General features: G+C 39.3%; 1 protein-coding gene across 2 annotated transcripts in view; it reads left to right on the top strand.

The window, feature by feature from the left end:
* SPHKAP (SPHK1 interactor, AKAP domain containing) overlaps positions 1 to 22,036 on the top strand; it is a 192,697-nt gene that overhangs the window by 167,158 nt on the left and 3,503 nt on the right. Inside the window, exons 8-11 of one of the 2 annotated variants that reach the window (XM_025404901.1) lie at positions 13,033 to 13,218; positions 15,107 to 15,193; positions 17,708 to 17,760; positions 17,850 to 18,034. The exons of the other annotated variant lie outside the window; for it this stretch is intronic. Of the exons in view, the coding sequence (XP_025260686.1) occupies positions 13,033 to 13,218; positions 15,107 to 15,193; positions 17,708 to 17,760; positions 17,850 to 18,034 (511 nt within the window). The remainder of the gene's footprint in view (positions 1 to 13,032; positions 13,219 to 15,106; positions 15,194 to 17,707; positions 17,761 to 17,849; positions 18,035 to 22,036) is intronic. 2 annotated transcript variants of the gene reach the window in all.

The following is a 22,036-nucleotide window of genomic DNA, read 5'->3' as shown; positions in this document are numbered from 1 at the left end:
AATTCTTTAGAATTACCTTAACCTGAAATACAAGAAAATGGAAAACCCTTCTTATAGAATCCAGATGCCTGACTTGGAGTCTTCTTTAACACAGATATCTTAAACCCAGCTGAGATTTTTAACCAAAGAGTGACTAGTTAGGGAACATTCATGAAATAGTAGTTCTATGAGATTTATGGTTGTAGGCTGAGATCAAATAGCAATTGTCCCTGAAGTTGAATAAAATTCATTATACAATTGTGAATTAACTGTCACTGATATTATCCTTAAAATAGGATATATTGGAAATATGTATGAATAAAGTCCCCAAATGGCTTAGGTTTGTATTACATAGAATGGCCCAAGAATATACCCTTTCAAATCATGATTTCTGGTTTGGTTTTCCACTAATAAAGCAAGAAAGAATGTGCAGTCATCCACCCTAGAAATTCAAGACCTACATCTGCTTCCAAAACATAAGGACTAAATATTGAAAATGTTTTTCTTTGTGGAACAATATAAAGAATTATTAAGAACATGGATTTCACTAACCTTGTAACTATGCAACCTTGAGCAACTTCTCTGTTTACCAAAGTTTACTCACCTGTAGGTGGGAATAATAATTATCTTCTAAGAGGATCTTTAAGGTTTTATTAAGGAAATGCACATAAATCTCTCAACTCAGGGCCTCGCCTGTTGTCATAAGTGCTTGCTTTTTGGTTGTTGTCATTGCTGTTTGGGGTTAGGGTACATGATTGCCCTTATTCCAGGAATTTTTTTCCCAAAAGAAATATGTTCAAGGCCGAGTGCAGTGGCTCATGCCTGTAATCCCAGCACTTTGGGAGGCCAAGGCAGGTGAATCATGAGGTCAGGAGTTCAAGACCAGCCTGGCAAGATGATGAAACCCTGTCTCTACTCAAAATACAAAAATTAGCCAGGTGTGGTGGCAAGCACCTGTAATCCCAGCTACTCGGGAGGTTGAGGCAGATAATTGCTTGAACCTGGGAGGTGAGGTTGCAGTGAGCCGAGATCATGCCACTGCACTCCAGCCTGGGTGACAGGGCAAGACTCTGTCTCAAAGAAAAAAAAAAAAAAAAAAAGAAAAGAAAAAGGAAAAAAAAGAAAAAGGAATATCTTATAAACATTACGAGGATTTTATTAAAACAAGAGAATTTCCAGATTTTGCTAGAGGGAAAATTAACCATATTTAGATTATTACATTTTCTAAGCTCAGAGATGTTATAGGATTTCAAAATAGTTAAGTACAAAACTCGCTTCTCCGTGAAGCAGTTCTTCTCCCTTACACACAAACAAGGTAAGTGGCGTATGGACTCTTAATTTTGTTTGGAGATGGGGAGGCGTCATGTCCTGAAAATAATTTTAGGCTACTTTCTTTAGGCATGTTTTCATGATTCTTACTTTAAAAAATGTTATTTACGCTCAATATGCTGAAATAAAAATCACTTTCTTACATTTTTGATAAAGGAATAACAACTTCAGAATTTATTGGACTTTTTGATAAGTTGAGACCACAAAGTATAAACAACAAACTGAGAATTCCAGATATTCATATGCTGTACTTACTAACATCATCTTATGTTTTAGAAACATATTTTAGGTTGTGTATCCATTTATATTTGCTTCAAGAACAAATATTTGAGTGCTTCCTCTGACCAGCAAATTGGCCTTGGGTCTGAAAACACAGAAGAAAATAGAAAGACTTGGTATCTACTCTCATAGTTCTTACACACGAGTGGGAAAGACAGGGAGAGAACATAGGAAAATCTTTTGAAAAAATATAATTGTACAGTGTGATGAGAGAAAAAATAAAAAGTAATGTGGTAGCAAATAACTGGTAGGGAAAGTGGATACTTAGATAGGATGTTGGCATTTGAGATGAGACCTACAGGAAGAGAAGATGCCAGCCGTGGGAAGAATGAGAGTGAGAGACTTGCATTTTAAGCATTGTGGTAATCTAGCCAGCCTAAAAATGTTCCCACTATGAGTCACCTAGAGATCCTGGATTAAGTATAATAAACATCTTTTTAAGTGTGAAGCTGATCTTTTTTTTTTTTTTTTAAAGAAAGACAAGCAAATAAGCTTTAGTGATCTATTGCCCAGAATGGTGAATGTAATAAATAACAATGCATTGTATATTTCTTTTTTTTTTTTTTTTTTTTTGAGATAGTCTCACTCTGTCACCCAGGCTGGAATGCTGTGGTACAACCACGGCTCACCGCAGCCCCAACCTCCCGGGCTCAAGCAATCCTCCCACCTCAGCCTTTCAAGCAGCTGGGACTGTAGGTGTGCACCACCATGCCTGCCCAATTTTTTAATTTTTTGTGGAGATGGAGATCTCACTCTGTTACCCAGGCTGGTCTCAGACTCCTGGGCTCAAGTGATCCTGCCACCTCAGCCTCCCGAAGTGCTGGTATTACAGGTGTGAGCCACTGTGCCTGGCCTGTATATTTCAAAACTGTTAAAAGATTAGATAGTAAATGCTTTCACCACAACAAAATGTAAGTATGTGAGGTGCTAGATTTATTAATTAGTGTGACTTAATCATTCCACAAGGTAAAACTATATGAAAACATCACAGTATATACCGCATATAATTGATATAATTACTGTCAATTTAAAAATTGACAAGCAGGTGTGGTATATTCCCCGTGGATCTGGATGTTTGGCACCCCCGTCTAAAACAGCAGCCCCCAAGAGCCCTTATCTGGAGAGATGGAGGCAGAATGCTGTCTGCCATTTATGATTTACCCTCGTTTCTATATCCTCAGGAATTATTTTATTTACCCTTATTTGCAAGGCTAATCTTAACAGTAGTAATTATAAAAATTTCAGAGGTTAAAAAAAAGAATTTGAAAAGGTAGTAAATTAAAGCTGACTCTGCTTGCCCTTGAGGGTATCTACCAATCTCTGTAGCCTAAAAATTCATTTTCTAAAGGCTAGTGGAAACCAGGAAATGAGGGTCCACGAGTGGTGAAGACTTGGAACTGAGACAGACTTCCGCATCCTCAAGGGTTACAACCTTAGTAAAAGTGTGAACTATGGAAAAAGTTCACCCACCAGAACAGTGAACTGATTAAAAAAAAAAGGTGTACCTTTCAAGCTTCCAGCTCTGGGTACGAGGAGAAAACAATCCTCTGGAGAATTTATAACCACGGCTTACCCTAATGTGTTTTTGCCATTCTAATTTGCATTATACTTGTGGTCCAGGAAATCCCAAACTGGTGAGTTACCTTAAAGCAATCTTAGGTTAACAACCCTGTGAGAGCTTGGCAGGGACAAAAGTAAAATCTCTGGAGAGTTAAGCCCAGTCTTAAAGGAGTTCAACAAATAAAACCCCATCAAATATGAGCTCAGAGTCTTAAACTGAGAGACACACAAGGAATCAAGGCACTGTAAGAAAGACTCATCACAAACATGAAGAGGCAGAATTAGCCCCATCGAAGTTCTCAGACACTGGAATTATTAAATACAGAATGCAAAGTACTTATGTTTAATATTTGGAAAAAATGAGACATACAAAATAGAAGCAAGAAACAAACCACCATCAGAATAGAATAGGGTAGATATAAAAATCAATCAAATACTACTACAAAGATGAAAAGTATAATAATTGAAATTAAAAACCATTAGATAGAAAAACATATGAATTATTGAAATCAAAACCACAATGGCATACCTGCAGAGAGAGTTTTAAAGATAAATGTGAAAGAACTTCTGTTTCTATTCACAATGAAGTTATTGAAACTCAACTTGCCCTCCATCCGTGAATTTTTTCTCTTTTTTTTTTTTTTTTTTTTTTGAGATGGAGTCTCGCCCTGTCACCCAGGCAGGAGTGCGGTGGTGTGATCTCGACTCACTGCAATATCTGCCTCCCAGTTGCAAGCCATTCTCCTGCCTCAGCCTCCTATGTAGCCAGGATTACAGGCACATGCTACCACACCCGGCTAATTTATCTTTTGTATTTTTAGTAGAGATGGGGTTTCACCATGTTGGCCAGGCTGGTCTTGAACTCCTGACCTCAAGTGATCCACCTGTCTCTGCCTCCCAAAATGCTGGGATTACAGGCATGAGCCACTGTGCCTGGCCCATCCATGAATAATTTTTTTAATGGGCAGAATTAAACAACTGTTTTCATACATTGTATGACAAACAGCACATTGAGCAAAGGAAAACAAACATAATTAGCCTTATAACTGCCCTCACTTTCTACCTGGATTGCCTTTTCAGGCAATAGTGCAAACAGGGAAATCCTGAGCAGAGTTCAGTGGGCACAGCGAGGTGAGGAGACATGGACTAGAGGCAGATATGCAGAGAAAGAAGAGGAACTTGCAGAGGAAGCCCCTCGACCTGTTGCTGAGCAGTGAGGCATGCATGCATAGGTACAGCCCCATGACGCTAGAGAGTTGTAAGCTGAACAATGCCACAAGCTCACATAGTACTAGAAGATGTTTAGTCCCAACTAGCCAGAGTGAAGAATCCATCTTACATACACACAGTACTTAGTAGAGACCCTAAAAAGATCACATCATAGAATTAAGGCTAAAGTAGCCCTAAAGATAAAGGCTAATCTACACTTATTCTAACAAAACTTAAAAGCAAACATCAAAAAGATCAAGCTGAGCTGAAACTAATTTAATCTAGAATAAAGTTCAACATTGTTTAAAGAAAAGATGACAAAATCTAGTACTCAACAACATAAACTTGCAATGTAACATCCAAGCAAAAAAATGCTACACAAAGAAGAGGTAAAATATCACTCATAATAAGGAGTATAATCATCAAAAGAAACATATCCGGAAATTACAGAGAAGATGAAATTAGCAGACAAGGACTTTAAATATCTCTTATAAATATGCTGAAAGATTTAAAGGTACACATGAATATAAGATTTGATGGAAGTTATAAACTGACAGATTAAGAAATATAATGAACTCTAAGCATGATCAACAGAAGAAAATCACATCAAGGCACATGATAATCAAATTATTAAAAACAAATCATAAAGAAATATCTTAAAAGCAGCCCAGAGAAAAAAAATTACATACTAAGGAGCACAAATAAAAACTGCAGATTCCTTATCAGAAACAATGTAAGATAAAAGACAAAGCATGACAACTATACTGACGCTGAAGGAGAAAAAAACTGTCAGCCTAGTATACTTTATCCAGCAAAAATTCCTTCAACAGTAAAGGCTATTCATTAATAGGAAGATTCGATATTGTCAAGATGTCAGTTCTTCCCAAATGAATCTATAATTCATTGCAATCCCAATCAAAATTCCAGCAAATTATTTTGCAGATATCAACAAACTAATTCCAAAGTTTATAAGGAGACCAAAAGACCAAGAATTTTGAACACAAGATTGAAGAGGAAGAACAAAGTCAGAGGATTGAGACTACCTGACACAATGATTTACTGTACAGCTATAGTAATCAAGATAGTGTCGTATTGGCAAAAGAATTGATAAATCAATCAATGGAACAGAACAGAGAGCCAAATAATAGACACCCACAAATACAGTCAATGGATCTTTGACAAAGAAACAAACACAATATATTGAAGAAAAGATAGTCTTTTCAACAAACAGTACAGAAACAACTGGACATTTACATGCCAAAGAAAATGAATCTAGACACAGACATTACACCCTTTGCAAAAAATAACACGAATGGATCACAGACCTAAATGTAAACACAAAGCTATATAACTCCTGGAATGGCCAGGTACAGTGGCTCAAGCCTGTAATTCCAGCACTTTAGGAGGCCAAGGCGGGTGAATCACCTGAGGTCAGGAGTTTGAGACAGCCCAGCCAACATGGTGAAACGCTATCTCTACTAAAAATACAAAAATTAGTTGGGTGTGGTGGTGCGCCTATAATCCCAGCTACTTAGGAGGCTGAGACAGGAGAATCTCTTGAACCTGGGAGGTAGAGGTTGCAGTGAGCCGAGATCACACCACTGCACTCCAGCCTGGGTGACAAAGCAAGACTCTGTCTCAGGAAAAAAAAAAAACTCCTAGAAGATAATGTAGGAGACAAATCTAGATGGATCATGGGTATGGCAATGACATTTTAGATACACCAAAGGCACAATCTATAAAAGAAAGGCTTGATAAGATAGACTTTATTAAAATTAAAAACTTTTGCTCTGTGAAAGACACTGACAAGAGAATGAGAAGACAAGCCACAGATTGGAAGAAAATATTTCTAAATACATATCTAATAAAAGACTATTACCCAAAATATACAAAGAACTCTTAAAACTCAACAACATAAACTGATTTAAAAATGAGCAATGTCATGGAGTTTTTCAGCTATGTTTTCTTCTAGTAGTTTTATAGTTTTAGTCCTTACATTTAAGTATTTAATCCATTTTTAGTTGATTTTTATGTAAGAGGTAAGAAAAGGGTCCCTTTTTAGTCTTCTGTATGTGGATATCCAGTTTTTCCACACCATTTATTGAAGAGACTATCCTTTCTTCATTGTGTGTTTTTGGCACCTTTGTCAAAAATCAGTTGATCATAGATATGTCGGCTTACTTCTGGACTCTCTATCCTATATCATTGGTCAGTGTGTCTGTTTTTATGCCATTACCATCCTGTTTTAATTATTATTGCTTTGTAGTATATTTTGAAATCAGGAAATTCTGTCATTTGTGACAACATGAATGAACCTAGAGGATTTTATGTTAAATGAAACACGCCAAACACAGAGAGACAAATACAGTCTGATCTCACTTACGTATGGAATCTTAAAAAGTCAAACTCATAGAAAGAGAGAGTAAAATTATGATTTCCAGAGGCTGGGGACTGGGGGAGGTGGACAGAGAAAGGAAGATTCTTGTCAATAGGCAAAAAGCTACAGTTAGACAGAACATGTTCTGGTGCTCTATTGCACAGAAAGGTGACTACAGTTAATAATAACATATATATCTCAAAATAGCTAAAAGAGAAGGTTTTAAATGTTCTCATCAAAAATAAATAATAAACATTTGGCATGATGGATATTCTTATTACCCTGATTTAATCATCCCACAGTGTATACATATATCAAATTATTGTATTGTATCCCATACATAGATACAATTATTATTTGTCCATTAAAGATAATACAAAACTTGAAAAATGATCAAGAGACCTGAAGAGACACTTCACCAAAGAACATGTACGGATAGCATATAAGCATATAGAAAGATGCTCAACATTATGTCATTAGGGACTTGCAAATCAAAACAATCAGATACCACCACATATGTATTAGAACCCCAAAATTCAAAATACTGACAAAACCAGATGCTGGCAAAGATGTGGAGCAACAGAAACTCATTCATTGCTGATTGGAATGCAAAATGAAGCAGCCACTTTTGAAGACATTTGGGGAGTGTTTTACAAAACTAGATACTCTTAGCATACAACCCAGCAATCCTGCTCCTTGGTATTTACCCAAATACGTTGAACACTTATGCCCATATAAAAACCTGCACACAGATGTTTATAGTAGCTTTAGTTAGAATTGCCAAAACTTAGAAGCAACCAGGGATTCTTCAGTAGGTAAATGGATAAACTGTGGTACATCCAAACAATAGAATTTTATTCAGCCCTAACAAAAAAGAACTATCAAGCCATGAAAAGATACAGAGGCATCTTAAATGCTTAAATGCATGTTATTAAATGTTCTCAATCTTTTTTTTTTTTTTTTGAGATGGAGTCTCACTCTGTCTCCCAGGCTGGAGTGCAGTGCAGTGGCGCCATCTTGACTCACTGCAACCTCCACCTTGTGGGTTCAAGTGATTCTCCTACCTCAGCCTCCCAGGTAACTGGGACTACAGGCGCCTACCACCATGCCTGGCTAATTTTTTGTATATTTAGTAGAGACAGGGTTTCACCATGTTAGCCAGGATGGTCTCCATCTCCTGACCTCATGATCCACCCTCCTCAGCCTTCCAAAGTGCTGGGACTACAGGCGTGAACCACCACGCCCGGCCAAATAATTTTTGTACTTTTAGTAGAGACAGGGTTTCGCCATGTTGGCCAGGCTGGTCTCGAACTCCTGACCTCAGTGATCTGCCCGCCTTGGCCTCCCAAAGTGCTGGAATTACAGCTGTGAGCCACCACACCTGGCCAAATGTTGCCAATTGTAAGATGCTACATGCTATATAATTCCAACTATATGACATTCTGAAAAAGGCAAAACTATGGAGACAATAAAAAGATCAGTGGTTGTCAGAGGTTAGAGGGCAGGAAGGATGAATAGGTAGAGCACAGAGGATTTTTAGGGCACTGAACTTATGCTGTGTGATATTAGTCATTATACATTTGTTAAAGCCTATAGAACATGCAACATCAAGAGTGAACCCTGGCCGGGCGCAGTAGCTCATGCCTGTAATCCCAGCACTTTGGGAGAACGAGGTGGGCGGATCACAAGGTCAGGAGATCGAGACTAGGGTGAAACCCCGTCTCTACTAAGAAAAAAAAAAAAAATTAGCCGGCGTGGTGGTGGGCACCTGTAGTCCCAGCTACTCAGGAGACTGAGGCAGGAGAATGGCGTGAACCCGGGAGGTGGAGCTTGCAGTGAGCCGAGATTGCGCCACTGCACTCCAGCCTGGGCAACAGAGCAAGACTCCATCTCACCAAAAAAAAAAAAAAAAAAGAGTGAACCCTAATGGAAATTACAGGCTAGATGGTCTCTGAAATCTCTGCCAACTCAGAGATTAGATTCTGTGGTGGAATTTGATATGACGTAGTCTCCTGAATCTCTGTGGATGACATGTAAGATAAGAAGGAAGCCATCTGCATGCATCTGCACAACACCTCTGTGCATTATTCACTAATGAGCAGAACTACACATTTCTCTCAAAAGAAAATGAAAACTAGTGTTGTGGAGAGCAATTATTCATTCTGAATTCCTAGTTATGTGACGTGGAACATGAGATTTACTTTAAATAGAGCATGAAATTGAGATAAAGTAAAATACACTAACAGACTCATTTTTTAATAAGGGTATTGGATGTCAATCACTGAGATTTAACTTCTTTAGTAAGAAATAGCCTGGAATAAATGTTTCTAATAACAGGAGATTCTAACTTAGTAAGAAATTGGTCCAGGAAATGACTTTTTTACTAGGCAAATGAATGGTTTGGGAACCTTCTCCTTTGTATCTGGTCCTTGGCTCATTTGCACTGCGTTGGGAATATGTGTATTACTTCCATTTGTCATCAATGAACTTTTCTTTCATTTGAATTTAAGTCCATGCTGCCTCTTTGGCTGCACCATTCTCCTCCTTCCCTCTTGCACGATTTGGAAAAATCTCAATATTTCAAAAAGAAAAAACCAAGCAAGGACCTTCTTTCACAAAGTGTTAGCAGCATAGCATACTAGAAATAACCACACCTTAATGCCAAACCTACCCAGAATGCTGTGAGAAGGACTGTCAGGAGCAAACATCCAAAACCTTTTGTAAAATTCCTGGGGTGACAAGTTCATACACCAAAAAGAAGATTTTTAATCACATTCAAAAAGTTATGCATTTGAAACTCTGCTCTCTATATGAGAACTTTTTAAAATTTTTAAAATATAACCATTCTCAGAGAAGGGATAACAGTACTAATTCTAAGATTGAGGAAAATTATATAGACCTTTCTGTAGCCAATATTTTATTTTCAATGAAAGAGGCCACCTGTCTTAGGTTGTATTCCCTGGGAACAGACTCTGAGAGGGAGAATTGCAGGCAGATAATTTGTCAGGGACTTCTCTGCAGAAATATGTGCATACACATGTAAGGAAGTGAGAAAGGCAAGATTGGCCAAGAAGAGAGGTCCTCCCCAAATGTGTTTGCAACTGAGGCCTTGGCACATCCTGCAGGAAACCCTGAAGATGGGATGGTCTGTCAGTTTTGATGCAAATGGAAGCAAGGAGTGGGCTTTTGTATCTCTGTATTAGCCAGACATTAGGATCCTCACTGGGAAAGGGTCTAACCTTGGCAAGGCAATTCCTTCACTGAGGGTAATTCCCAGTGTGTATAGTCAGCAGCCTGTGTTCTCCACAGTCAGGGTACCATGGCCTGGAGTAAAGCGTTCCAGCATCTACTAGATCAAGTGACTCTATTTTTATTGTCAATAGCAAAATATGCTGTTGTTTTTTGTTTGTAGTCATTTATGTCTGTTAATGCCAAAAACATAAATACTGTTAGTTTTTGATGACCCTGTAAATAGTCTGCAGAGAAATTTCCATAAACTTATTTACATTTCTGTACACTCGGAGTTTTCTGAGCAAAGGGCACTGACACCTGAATTAAAGGGTGATTGTATATTAACCCTAAAGGCCAGGCGCGGTGGTTCATGCCTGTAATCCCAGCATTTTGGGAGGCTCAGGAGTGCAGATCACTTGAGTTCGAGACCAGCCTGGCCAACATGGCAAAACCCATCTCTACTAAAAGTAAAAAAATTAGCCAGACGTGGTGATACATGCCTGTAATCCCAGCTACTTGGGAGGCTGAGGCAGGGGAATTGCTTATATCTGGGAGGCGTAGGTTGCAGCGAGCCGAGATCACGCTACTGCACTTCAGCCTGGGCAACAGAGCAAGACTTTGTCTCAAACAAACAAACAAAAAAAAAAAAAACAACTATTAGCTTGCAAGTAGTGCAACATCTCAGATCTTCCACAGTTTACAACTTAACAAGTGGAGCTCTGGAGACTGAGAGTGTGGCTCTACTTATAAAACTAGATACTTTTAGCAATAACATATTCATCCGAAGAATAGTTTATGTGTTCACAGCTCTGTTCTTAAAATACAAAAAAGTGCAAAAATTCTTAATAATGAATATATACACAAATAACTGTATGTACCAGAATGTGAGTCAGGAAGCCTTCCATTTCACCAAAAAGAAAGAAAAACAAATAGATTACTTCAACCATTCAAGGGAGAGAGCTCTAGCTAAGGAGATTGAGAAATGTCTTGGGGAGGTGGGAGTGTCTTGGTTGAGGCTTGAGGAGTAGTGAGAAGCAAAGATCAAAAAAGCGTGTTATTAGACTTATGATTCTTTAAAAAAGCATGTTATTAGACTTAATGAATTATATAATTTATTAATAAGGAGGAATACTTATTGGATACTTATATACAGGCACTAAGCTAAATGCATTAAATGAATTTTTTTCTAATTTATATCTTCCAAAAACCTTTATGAGATGTTATTACTTTTCTTGGAGAAATTTATTAACTTACCTAAGTTGAACAGGTGACAAGTCGTGGAACAGGAATCTACAGCAGTTGGATGGCAGAAAGTCTGCTCAAAGCACACTTCTCCACCATTTGGTCAGAGGACTCAGCTAGGCGAAGGCTGGGAGGCAAGAAATCCCTGCATTTTTGAAAAACAGTAGATAGTTTTGTTTGTTTAGTAGTGATTAGGGTTGAGGCACATGAAACTTGGTAAGCAGGGGAAGGCCATGACATATAGAGTTTGGCTTCAGGAAGTTCCTGAAGGCTCCTCACGAGAGCAACCAACAATATGCTTTAGGAACTTTAATCTGGCACCAGGGTTAAGAAGGTTTTGAAAGTGGATGACTAGTTGAGGCACAACCGTTGGAAGGCTGGTGCAATATAGTCCTGGCAAGCACAAGTGGTGCAATGCCCACCGATCGCAAAACTCAAGGTCTAAATGCCTAGTATCAACTCCTGTTTCAGGATAAGCCCTCCAATCTCACTGGGCTTCTGGATCTTCATCTACAGGAAGTCTTCCCTCCGAATCTGGATTTCTAGCAATTTAGAAAGACAAATTGAAGGATTATGTTGGTGCAATAGTAATTGAGGGTTTTGCCATTAAAAGTAATTGCAAAAACCGCAATTACTTTTGCACCAACCTAATAATTTCATGTACACGGAGACAGGGATGAGTGAGTAAGTAAAAGATACTTTAGAGTTGGAACTGAATGAACATAGAAATTTATTGAATGTAAAGGGCAAAGAGAAGAAATTGGAAGCCTGCAAGATTTTAAGCCTAGGCACCCAGAAAAGTCAATGGAAATAAGAAGCCCGGGAAGAGGGTGGGAAGGCAATTAGACTTCATTTTAGATGTATTGATTTCGAGATGTTAATGAGCTATGCAGAAGACCCAATGATAAAAGAGCCCCAGAATCTAGAAGGGTCCTGACTGGGATCCAGACTTGGAAGCTATTTTCACAGACAGGCAAGTAGATGAGATTGCTTAGGAACCGACTGTGGAAAGGAGGACAGGAAATCAAAGTCAGCTATAACTACACTTAAAGGGAAAACAGAGAACTGGGTTCCAGGCAAGAAGGGATCAGAGAGACAGAAATTCACAGGAGGCCGGGGAGGAGAAGTTTCTAGAACAAAGGCCTGTCAGATCAAGGGTTAAATGCTCTGGCGAGCTCCTTGGTCTAAAAATTCAAGTGCTCAAAAGAGTGGTGCTGATATAAATCAGGGGTTTCAAAGGGATGAGATGGGGTAAAACACAGCACAAAATACAGTGCAAGTGCAAAATACAGAGGATATGTATATCAAAATATAGAAGCATCTTGCTTTTTACCAAGTCAGTGCAAAATGACTTGGTAAAAATCACCAGAAACGGGGCAGGTATTTTTCTAATGATCCTCTTGCGTTAGAATCAACCAGGAGTGATGGATGCAAATGCAGATTTGTGAGCCTCCTTCCAGAAACGCTGAGTCATAATCTCTAGGGTGAATGCTTTGTGTATCTTCTTTTTAAACACCATTGTCCCTCGATAATTCTTTTGTGTATAGGCCAGGCTACATACATTCAACCTGTTTTTCAAATGATTGGAGGGAGTCAGTAGACAGAGATTAATAGAAGAGATGGAAAAGCTGGCTGATGGGGAGTAATCCTGAAAAGGCAAATGGTACCTGGAGAACCAGCAGAAGGATCAGCTCAGGGAGACTCTGCCTGTGTCCAGTGACATCCTGTTTATTGGGACTCTACAAAGTGGCTCTGTGAAGTTTCTGTGTGTGTGTGTGTGTGTGTGTGTGCTGCCTCTCTTGGTAATAATATCCTGCCCTCTACAGTGATAGCCTTGATGCCAGAGATGTACCACAGACTGAAGCCTCCACAGAAGCCAGAGCCCCCGATGAGTCCCCCAACCCTCCAAGCAGCAGTGAGGAGAGCACAGGCAGCTGGACCCAGCTTGCCAATGAGGAGGACAACCCAGATGACACAAGTAGCTTTCTGCAGCTCAGTGAGCGATCCATGAGGTACCTGCTCTTCCCTTGACTTCCCAGGGAAATTGGTCTCAACACAGATTCTAAAAAATGCACTTTAATGGTTCCCTGCAAAGGGTCTCTAATAAAGAGAGGAGGAGAGAACAAAAAAAGGAAAGTTCCCACTATGTCAAGGTGCCCGCGTGTCATGATTTGTGTGCTGAGAGGTATCTTAACATCCAGTTATGGCTTAAATTTCATTGGCCGTGATTAAGAATGAGCTGCGTTCCCTTCCCTGCAAGCCCCAGCTAGTACATTCTGTGATAACAACTGAAAATTTTTTTCAATGGTGAGCTGCTTTTACACCTGGTGTGTTTGATGCTCTGCCTCTGGTTCGTTTGTATTTCAGATGCAACACAGGCTGGGTTTACACGAGGCAAGTGTTTCCACACTGTGTTCTATTGTTTGGCCTGACTGTTCCTCCCTCCATCTCCCCTGCCTCTGTATTGTTCCTCCCACAAAGCCAGAGAGGAGATTAGGAGACATCAGATCTGGAAGGGCTCAAGCCAATCCAGAGACATTAACTAAAAACTATTCCCCATTGAGGTGGAACCTCTAAAAGACTCCCTGTGTTTCTGCCCAAAATCTCATTTGATACTGGACCGCAGGCTTTGCAGAGGCCGACTGGAAAATGGGATCGGCATCTGGGTGTATGTATGACTCTTGGAAAGTTTTATTTCTGGGAGTTTAGTCTGTTTAGACTTAACATTTCACAATGTTAAATGGTTTGTCAAAACTTCTAAAACTAGTGGAAAGTATTACAAGATAGAAACAAAAAGCAAAGAGAACTCGAATCTTTGGACTCAACAGTAAGGTTTACAGGGTTGATTACCTCCAGTGCAATTTTGAGTCATCAGGTTTCAATATGTGAATATATCTGATGTCCCCCTCAAAAGCTAAGACAAGAATTTAAAATTGAAGGCATCCAGTTGATATTTTTTACTCTTAGAGTGCCATCTACTCTTGGTATATTCAGGAGAAAACTGTCCCACTACACGATGCACCACCACTCACCCTTTGAAAGCCTTGCTTGAAAGAGACGTCACTGGAAACAGAGAAGGTGTGAGGAGACTGAGTGGTTTGGTAAAATTGGATATATATCATTTCACAAGCACAAACAGAGCCTAAAAATTGGCTCAACTTTGCTGTGTTTCAGTCAGTAAGTTCCAGGCTAGTAACTAGACCATATGTTGATTGTGCAGCCTATGAAAATGATGCAATCTGGGTCCTCCTTCTCTACAATAAAAAAAGGTACCAGGTGTTGCTCTTTCTTGAAGATTGTAAGATAAAGGACCAATAAAACATTGACACTGCCCAGCTTTGTGCTTGGGGTTCTGTAGTCTCATAGGAAAATAACAAGCCAGATGCTTAGCCTATGAAATCCTATGGAATGTCCCTGAGAAAATCCCCCAAATGGCAAAGGGAGAACATGAGTCCACTGGTTTCTGTCAAAACTGGTTTCTGCCAGCCCATGTTTTCAGAAGTTCCTTCATCTCTGCAGGTGTCCCCAGCAGCAAGAAATCTCTTGCCAATAGATAAATACCTTCGCTGTAACTAGAATGAAGAAATGAGGCATACTGATTGTTATCCCCTGGGTGTGACCTACCAGCTGTGATACCACTTCAAAAAGTGGTATCACAACTTAGTATTATTCACAAATTATTAGTAGTAGTATTAGTATCTGCTGAGCTTGTTAGGCTTATGTCTCATTATGATTTCTCTTAATTTGGTCAGAAATAAATATTAATTGAGGTGTCCTAGGCACAAAGCGATATTCTTCTGGGGACCAAAGGAAGGAGCTTGTACAACAATGGAACATCACTGTCAGCAGCATGTTAGGGGCTGGAGACGGGCATTAATATGTAAACTTTTGCTTTGTCAGCAATGGCAACAGTAGTGCCACTAGCAGTCTTGGCATTATGGACCTGGACATTTATCAGGAAAGCATGCCATCTTCTCCCATGATTAAGTAAGTAGCCACTGAGATGCAGTGATTGTGAGACCACTACTCCAATTCCATCTGGCAATCCATTTTGATCATTCAGGGTGTGCCCAACCACTGACCTCATCGTGTCTGTACTGCTGTGGTTCCATGTCACTGGAGCAAGAATTCAAGCCTAGAATAGGCCCTGCCCTGCCACCACCTGCTTTCTGGGTTTCAGATCTGCCCCCTGTGGAATAATTATTTCAGATAAAACTTATCAATATAATCTGAAGTGTATGTCATTTTACCTACCTAGAAACAGAAGCAAAAATCCATTTAAATTATACCATGCCAACTAAAGAAGACTACTCAATAGTCTTCACTGTGAAACATCATCACTTCAGTAAAATCAAATGTGAATGACTTTTCCTTTACATGTAGAAACCTGGGATTATCACTACTAAATGTGTCTAATATTAAATGGTTGTCATGATGGATATGTGTCATTCTCACCCAGTGACTATGCTCTCCACAATATGGGGACTTCCTTAAGACCAAAGGAAAAAAGGACTTAGAGAAGGACGAGTACAATTCTAGGAAGTACATGCATCTTAAAATATGCCGCAGAAAGAGAGGGCAACATGAGGTCAGGAGTACTTCTAGAATATGTGGTTATTCTGGAAAATTAAAATGATCAAAATCTATTTTTGACCATTCTGATTTAGCTTATGATTTGGAGATTTCTGAAATTTCAGAACAATGATAAATAAGTGCAGGCTAAAGTCGCTCCCTGACCTATTTTCTCCATCACTATCTGTAACTACAGCACTTTTATTTCACCGTTTAACCAGGTGTGTTCCTCAGTGATTGAGGGTGACGGTGCATCTTTTGTTGCTCCACACAGCCATTATTCAGTGGAGATAAACATACACGTTATCTTGTTGTTTTGTTTTGTTTTGTTTTAAGGAGAAACCAAAAACCAAAACAAACAAACAAAAACTACCTTGGGGTAAATTTATTTTTCTCTTTCAGGAAACATTTATTTAGCTACTTTTCCCAACTTTCTCTGCAATATGAGCCTATGAGTCTATGACCCCAGGGAAAATTTGTATTCTAAGAAAGCCAAGAAATCACCTCCATGGTCAGCATCCAAAACAGCAGAAACTGTGCCTCCCATTTGTCATACCCCCAATGTCACTTGCATAGAGATCTAGAAGAAAATCTAGATCCTTGAAAAATTAACATTTCTGCAAATAAATATGTATGAATGAAAGAATTACTATACTCTTTCTCTTAACATCAGGAACGCAATGGAATTTTTCAGCCATATCTTAGCAGTAACAGAATGAGAGAATTGTCTAACATCAAACAACACATTTTTAAGGGCTCCTGTACTCCAATTTCTAGACACGACAAAAATATAGGACAACCACAGGCTTCCCAGGATAGCCACTTCCTTTCAGCTGCTGGCCATATGTTCTTACTTTAGAAACATTTACCAAGTCCTCCCACTACATGCAAGGCTCTGTAATAAGTACACACCATATGAAAACACCTCTGATATTGAACTCTACCATATCTAATGAAATACTTCAGTTATGAGTCCCTCATTCTAAACCACCCAGCCTACTACACTTCCCCAATAAAAAGAAAGAAAAAGAAAATTTTTAATTGAGATATTTTTCTGTCAAATGTAAGTTCTGCAGTTTGTTGGTTGTCTTTTTTCTTTTTCTTTTTTTTTTTTTTTTTTTGAGATGGAGTCTTGCTCTGTCGCCCAGGCTGGAGTGCAGTGGCGTGATCTCAGCTCACTGCAAACTCCGCCTCCTGAGTTCACGCCATTCTCCTGCCTCAGCCTCCCGAGTAGCTGGGACTACAGGTGCCCGCCACCACGCCCGGCTGATTTTTTGTATTTTTGGTAGAGACGGGGTTTCACCATGTTAGTCAGGATGGTCTCGATCTCCTGACCTTGTGATCCGCCCGCCTCGGCCTCCCAAAGTGCTGGGATTACAGGCTTGAGCCACCACACCCAGCCGGTTGTCTTTTTTCTTATTTCAGATCAAAGAACCATATACCTGTAAAATTATTTTTTAAATAAAATAAAAGCTAGGTTGCTATTATAGTATAGAAAAAAAAACATAGTGACAAGATGGGAACATATGATTCATTAACATGAAAGTAAAATGCGGAAGAATAAATCTCCAAATCAGAACAGTTACCCACAAAATCTCTCTTTGATTGTTTAAACCTATGAAGGTTTATGGTAAGGAGGTTGAAGAGAAGAGAAGGATGCATCTCTCAGTCTCCCACACCAGCTATCCTAACTAAAGTAACTTGAGTTATCTGGCTTGTTGTTGTTGGAGGAGGACATTTATTGCAGACCCAGTGATCCTACATAATAGCCACATTGGTATTTTCCCAGCATTACTCCACTCTACAAAAACAATAAATCCAGAATGAACTTCAGAAGCCTTTAGATCAGTAAGACCCATCGCCTCATCTTTCATTTACAGCTTATTCTTCTAAACATTACCAATCATATACTGTTGTTTTCTCCCAAAGTGAATTACTAGAAGAAAAGGAGATTCTTAAAGGACAGTCAGAAAGCATAGAGGGTAAGCCACCTTCCCATACTTTTGACACACAATTGCCTGGGCTCTCCCTTTGGAAAGAGGGATAAGGCTGTGGTTGTGTCTGTGCCCAGCGCCTGCATCTGGACTGCCCATGGGAACAGCCAGCCCCCAGAGGAGCCTGCTGGTGATCAACTTTGACCTGGAGCCAGAGTGTCCGGATGCCGAGCTCCGAGCCACCCTGCAGTGGATAGCTGCCTCTGAACTTGGGATTCCCACCATCTACTTTAAGAAGTCTCAGGAAAACAGAATTGAAAAGGTATCATGTTCCAGGTTTGGGTATCAATGAAGCTTTGTGTTTTTATCACCACTGGAAACTCAGTAAATGCTCAGTAAATGCCCTATTTCCATTTGAATTATTTGATGCTGACTGTTCTTGACCTTAAAATTGTAGCTAGAACATTGAAATCTTCCACCTGTGTAAATATAATATAATTAGCATTTCTTTGATCCTTACTTTGTCTTGGCTAGTAGGTGGTTGTGAGAAAAGCAAATTGGGGGGTTGGGAACTCTTTTAGAGTCTCTTAGTTTTTGGTGTTTTCTTGCTCTGGGACAAACTTCTTCATAGCACTCCTTTAAATAAAAGAAAGAAAGAAGAACCTGATATATAACAGAAACCAAAGTGAAGCCACATTGACATCTAAAACAAGCCAAGAGAAGGCATTTTTAATTCCCTTCCAAACAGATTTGCATTAGGAAGACTTTTTATTTATTATTCTCCACCTACCAGAAATATAAAGCTAGGCAAGGGATCCTTGGCCAACATCAAAATTAATAGTAACTATCACTCTAATTCTATATCTGTAACTGTGGTAGAATCTTAGCTATTAAGAGTAAGGCATGAATCTGTCTGCCAATGTCTTCAAGCTCAATTTTCCATAGTTTAAAAGTAGACTCGTTTTAAAAGATTTCAAATTAATAATAACATATTAGTTTTCTATTGCTGTGTAACAAACTGCCACAAATTTACCAGCTTAAAACAGCACTCAGCTCCGTAGGTCTGAAGTTAGGGTGAGTTCCATTGTAATCTTTGCTTTAGGTTTTACAAGGCGGAAATGAAGGCATTAGCCTGACTAGGCACTTATCCAGAAGTTCCAGGGAACAGAAGGAGTCCAAGCTCGTTCAGGTTGTTGTGCTAACTTAGTTTCAGGTGGTTGTAGGACTGAGGTCCTGTTTCCCTGCTGGCTGTCAGCAGAGGGCCGCTCTCAGCTCCCAGAGCCACCCACATTCCCTGTCACATGGCTCCTTTATGTCCTTTTGGTATCAATCTCTCTGATACCTCAGCCACCAGCCAGAAAAAGCTCTGTCTTTAAAGAGTTTGTGTGATTAGGCCAGGTGTGGTGGCTCATGCCTATAATCCCAGCCGTTCGGGAGGCTGAGGTGGGCAGATCACCTGAGGTCAGGAGTTCAAGACCAGCCTGCAACATGGTGAAACCACATCTCTACTTAAAAAAAAAAAAAAAAATAGCCGGGTGTGATGGCAGGCACCTGTAATCCTAGCTACTCAGGGGGCTGAGACAGGAGAATTGCTTGAACCCAGGAGGTGGAGGTTGCAGTGAGCCAAGATTTCACCACTGCACTCCATCCTGGCATCCTGGTGGCAGACTGAGACTTGAGACTTTGTCTCAAAAAAAAAAAAAAAAAAAAGAATATGTGTTATTAGATTATAATCACCAGATAGGTTTCTGATTAACTCAAAGGTAACTGATAAATCCTTTTTGCCATGTAAGGTAGTGTAATAAGGGTATGATATCTCATCTTATTCATAGTCCCAGGGATTAGGGTGAAAAACCTTGAGTACTGTTTTAGGATCCTGCCTATCAAGCCACCGGGTAGGATTTTCATGTCTTGTTGTCACAAGGTGCCTCCATGTGCCTCATCCTACTTGCTTCTCAACAAGCCTGTGAAAAAACAGAACAGATATTATTGTCCCTTTTTGACTAAGGAGCAAATCAGGTACATGAACGATTTCCCAGGCCAAGTCCCTGCACCCTGCTTTCTCCATAAAATACTTCTCAGTAGTTCTTTATTTTAAAAGGACCTTTCTCAAGTTAAATGACCTTGGGCTTACAATCTGGATTTTTTTTTAACTGTGTAATTGCATTTTAATTATCTGTGCCAAAATCTAGCAGTCTGAAATGGAATGTTCTTTACCTTCTTGCCCCTGCTTACGGTAGTTAGAGCAGATTCTCTATTTCTGCATCACGAGTCCATGGGATCGACTATAGGAAAAATTGAAAAGGAGATCTAATTCACTGTTCATACCCTCTCTCACTTCAACCTTTTACCAACTGGTAATTAATACATCCTTTCATGCCTATGCCTGCCTGCTGTTATACCCAAAATTATTCTGGGCACCTTGCTATACTTGTCATACTTTCATTTACAAGGTGTTGAGCGGTTCACTACTTGATAAATTCTCCTCCAACCTTACCACTCAGCTGCAAAGGGTGCAATAAAAAAACACAATCACATGTGAGCCTACGCCCATGCCATACACTGTCCCAAAGACCCTCTTCTACATAGAGGAGAGAAAAGCATTCTCAGGAATACATTCCCAGGCTCATGGGAAAATGAAAGATGAGCTGGTTCCAGCTCTATCGCCTGCCACTTACTGAATAAGAGTATGACATGGTAGATTTTTAGGTGGTACCTTAATGGAATAGATGTTTATACAATGTATCTTCTTGAAGAAACAATGTTATATGAATATATGTCTCAGAAATCCCCCCGTCGGTGCAAGGGTAAGAGGTGTCTCACAAACACCTGGGTTACGTAAATCATGCCCTGACTTGGTATTTGTTTATCCCAACCTGATTTTCTATTCTCAAAGAGAATACTTCTTTTTGGATATAACTCTTTTTCTGAGAAAATAGACATTCCGCTAATGTTATTAAGAAGGATATTAAATGATATTTCACTCATTCAATTAGCACCAGCCCAAGAACTTTAATTCTAAATAATGTAATTTTAGGAATAAAATCTTCTAATTTTTTTTTGAGTCATCTAAGATTCTCTCCAAAGTCCATTATATCATTCTTATGCCTTTGCATCCTCATAACTTAGCTACCACTTATAAGTGAGAACATACAATGTTAGGTTTTCCACTCCTGAGTTACTTCACTTAGAATAATAGTCTCCAATTTGATGGTATTGACCTTTGACTTAACTTTGCAAATACGAAGACAAAAAATCTACAGTTAAGGTTATTAGTTTCAAAGAAACTCATCGCAAAGGAAGGGGAAAATTAGGAAGAATTCAATACTGAGGCGCTTCATCTGTAATCATAATAAAGTGCCTTGAACTGATTTCTTTAGTCAGATTTAGTGCGTGTTAGAGTAACGCAGGGAGGTTTTACAAACTCCAGTGCTCCAATCAATTAGATCAGAATCTTCTCCGGCAATGCTGCCCAGGCATCAGAGTTTTGTAAAGGTGCCTGGGGTTCCAGGGTGCAGCCAAGGCTAAGGCTGGTAGCTCTACGGGCCTTAATTGCAGGAGCAATATAAGAACCAACTCTCTTATGCTTAATGCAATCTAATTCTGCCTTGGAGCAAAAGGATGTAGTTGCTTTCAGAAACCTAAGTTGAATGTTTCCAAAAAATTATACAACTTGCAACAACTCCCATAGATTTCATGATACAATTTTGTAAACAATTAATCTAATTTATTAAATGCACCTGAGAATATAAAAACTATCTCCTATGTGATTCTTTTCTTCAAACGAGTCTACAGATGATAGAATGTAAATTCTTCTAGTTTCCTAAGACAAAACATTGGAAATGCCAACTATGATTTAAGGGAAGGGAACCTCATTATTACTGATTGTGAAATGGCAGAAAATGAAATATTTTCATTTTTATTTTTCAATACCATTGAAAGAAAAACTCAGATCCTGACATGCTAAAGCTGATTGTGAAAATACCCAGGCAATAGCATGAACAGACACAACGAGAGCTCTAGGAATTGCTGCTGAGTAGGACGTGGTTTTAAAATTTCAGCCCAGTAAAGAACTAGAATGTCCTTTTCTGACTTCTTCACAACCATTTTTCATTCTTACCTTTTTTTAATGGAAGAAAAGAAAACATGAGATCTTCTTGCTTATTAGCCCCAAAGATGTTTCCAGGTCTCAATATCCAAGATTAAGTTATCATAGCCTCAGAGCATGCTCTGTGTAGTGGGGCCAGACCATTGTTAAATGCCACTTTTTTGGGATATCAGCCTGGACTTAGAAATCATGACAGATTCCAGCTTGTGACCACAC

The sequence above is a fragment of the Theropithecus gelada genome, chromosome 12 (assembly GCF_003255815.1).
Source record: "Theropithecus gelada isolate Dixy chromosome 12, Tgel_1.0, whole genome shotgun sequence".
NCBI lineage: Eukaryota > Metazoa > Chordata > Mammalia > Primates > Cercopithecidae > Theropithecus > Theropithecus gelada.
The sequence above is the reverse complement of the archived record's forward strand: the minus strand, read 5'-3'. Positions and strand labels throughout refer to the sequence as shown.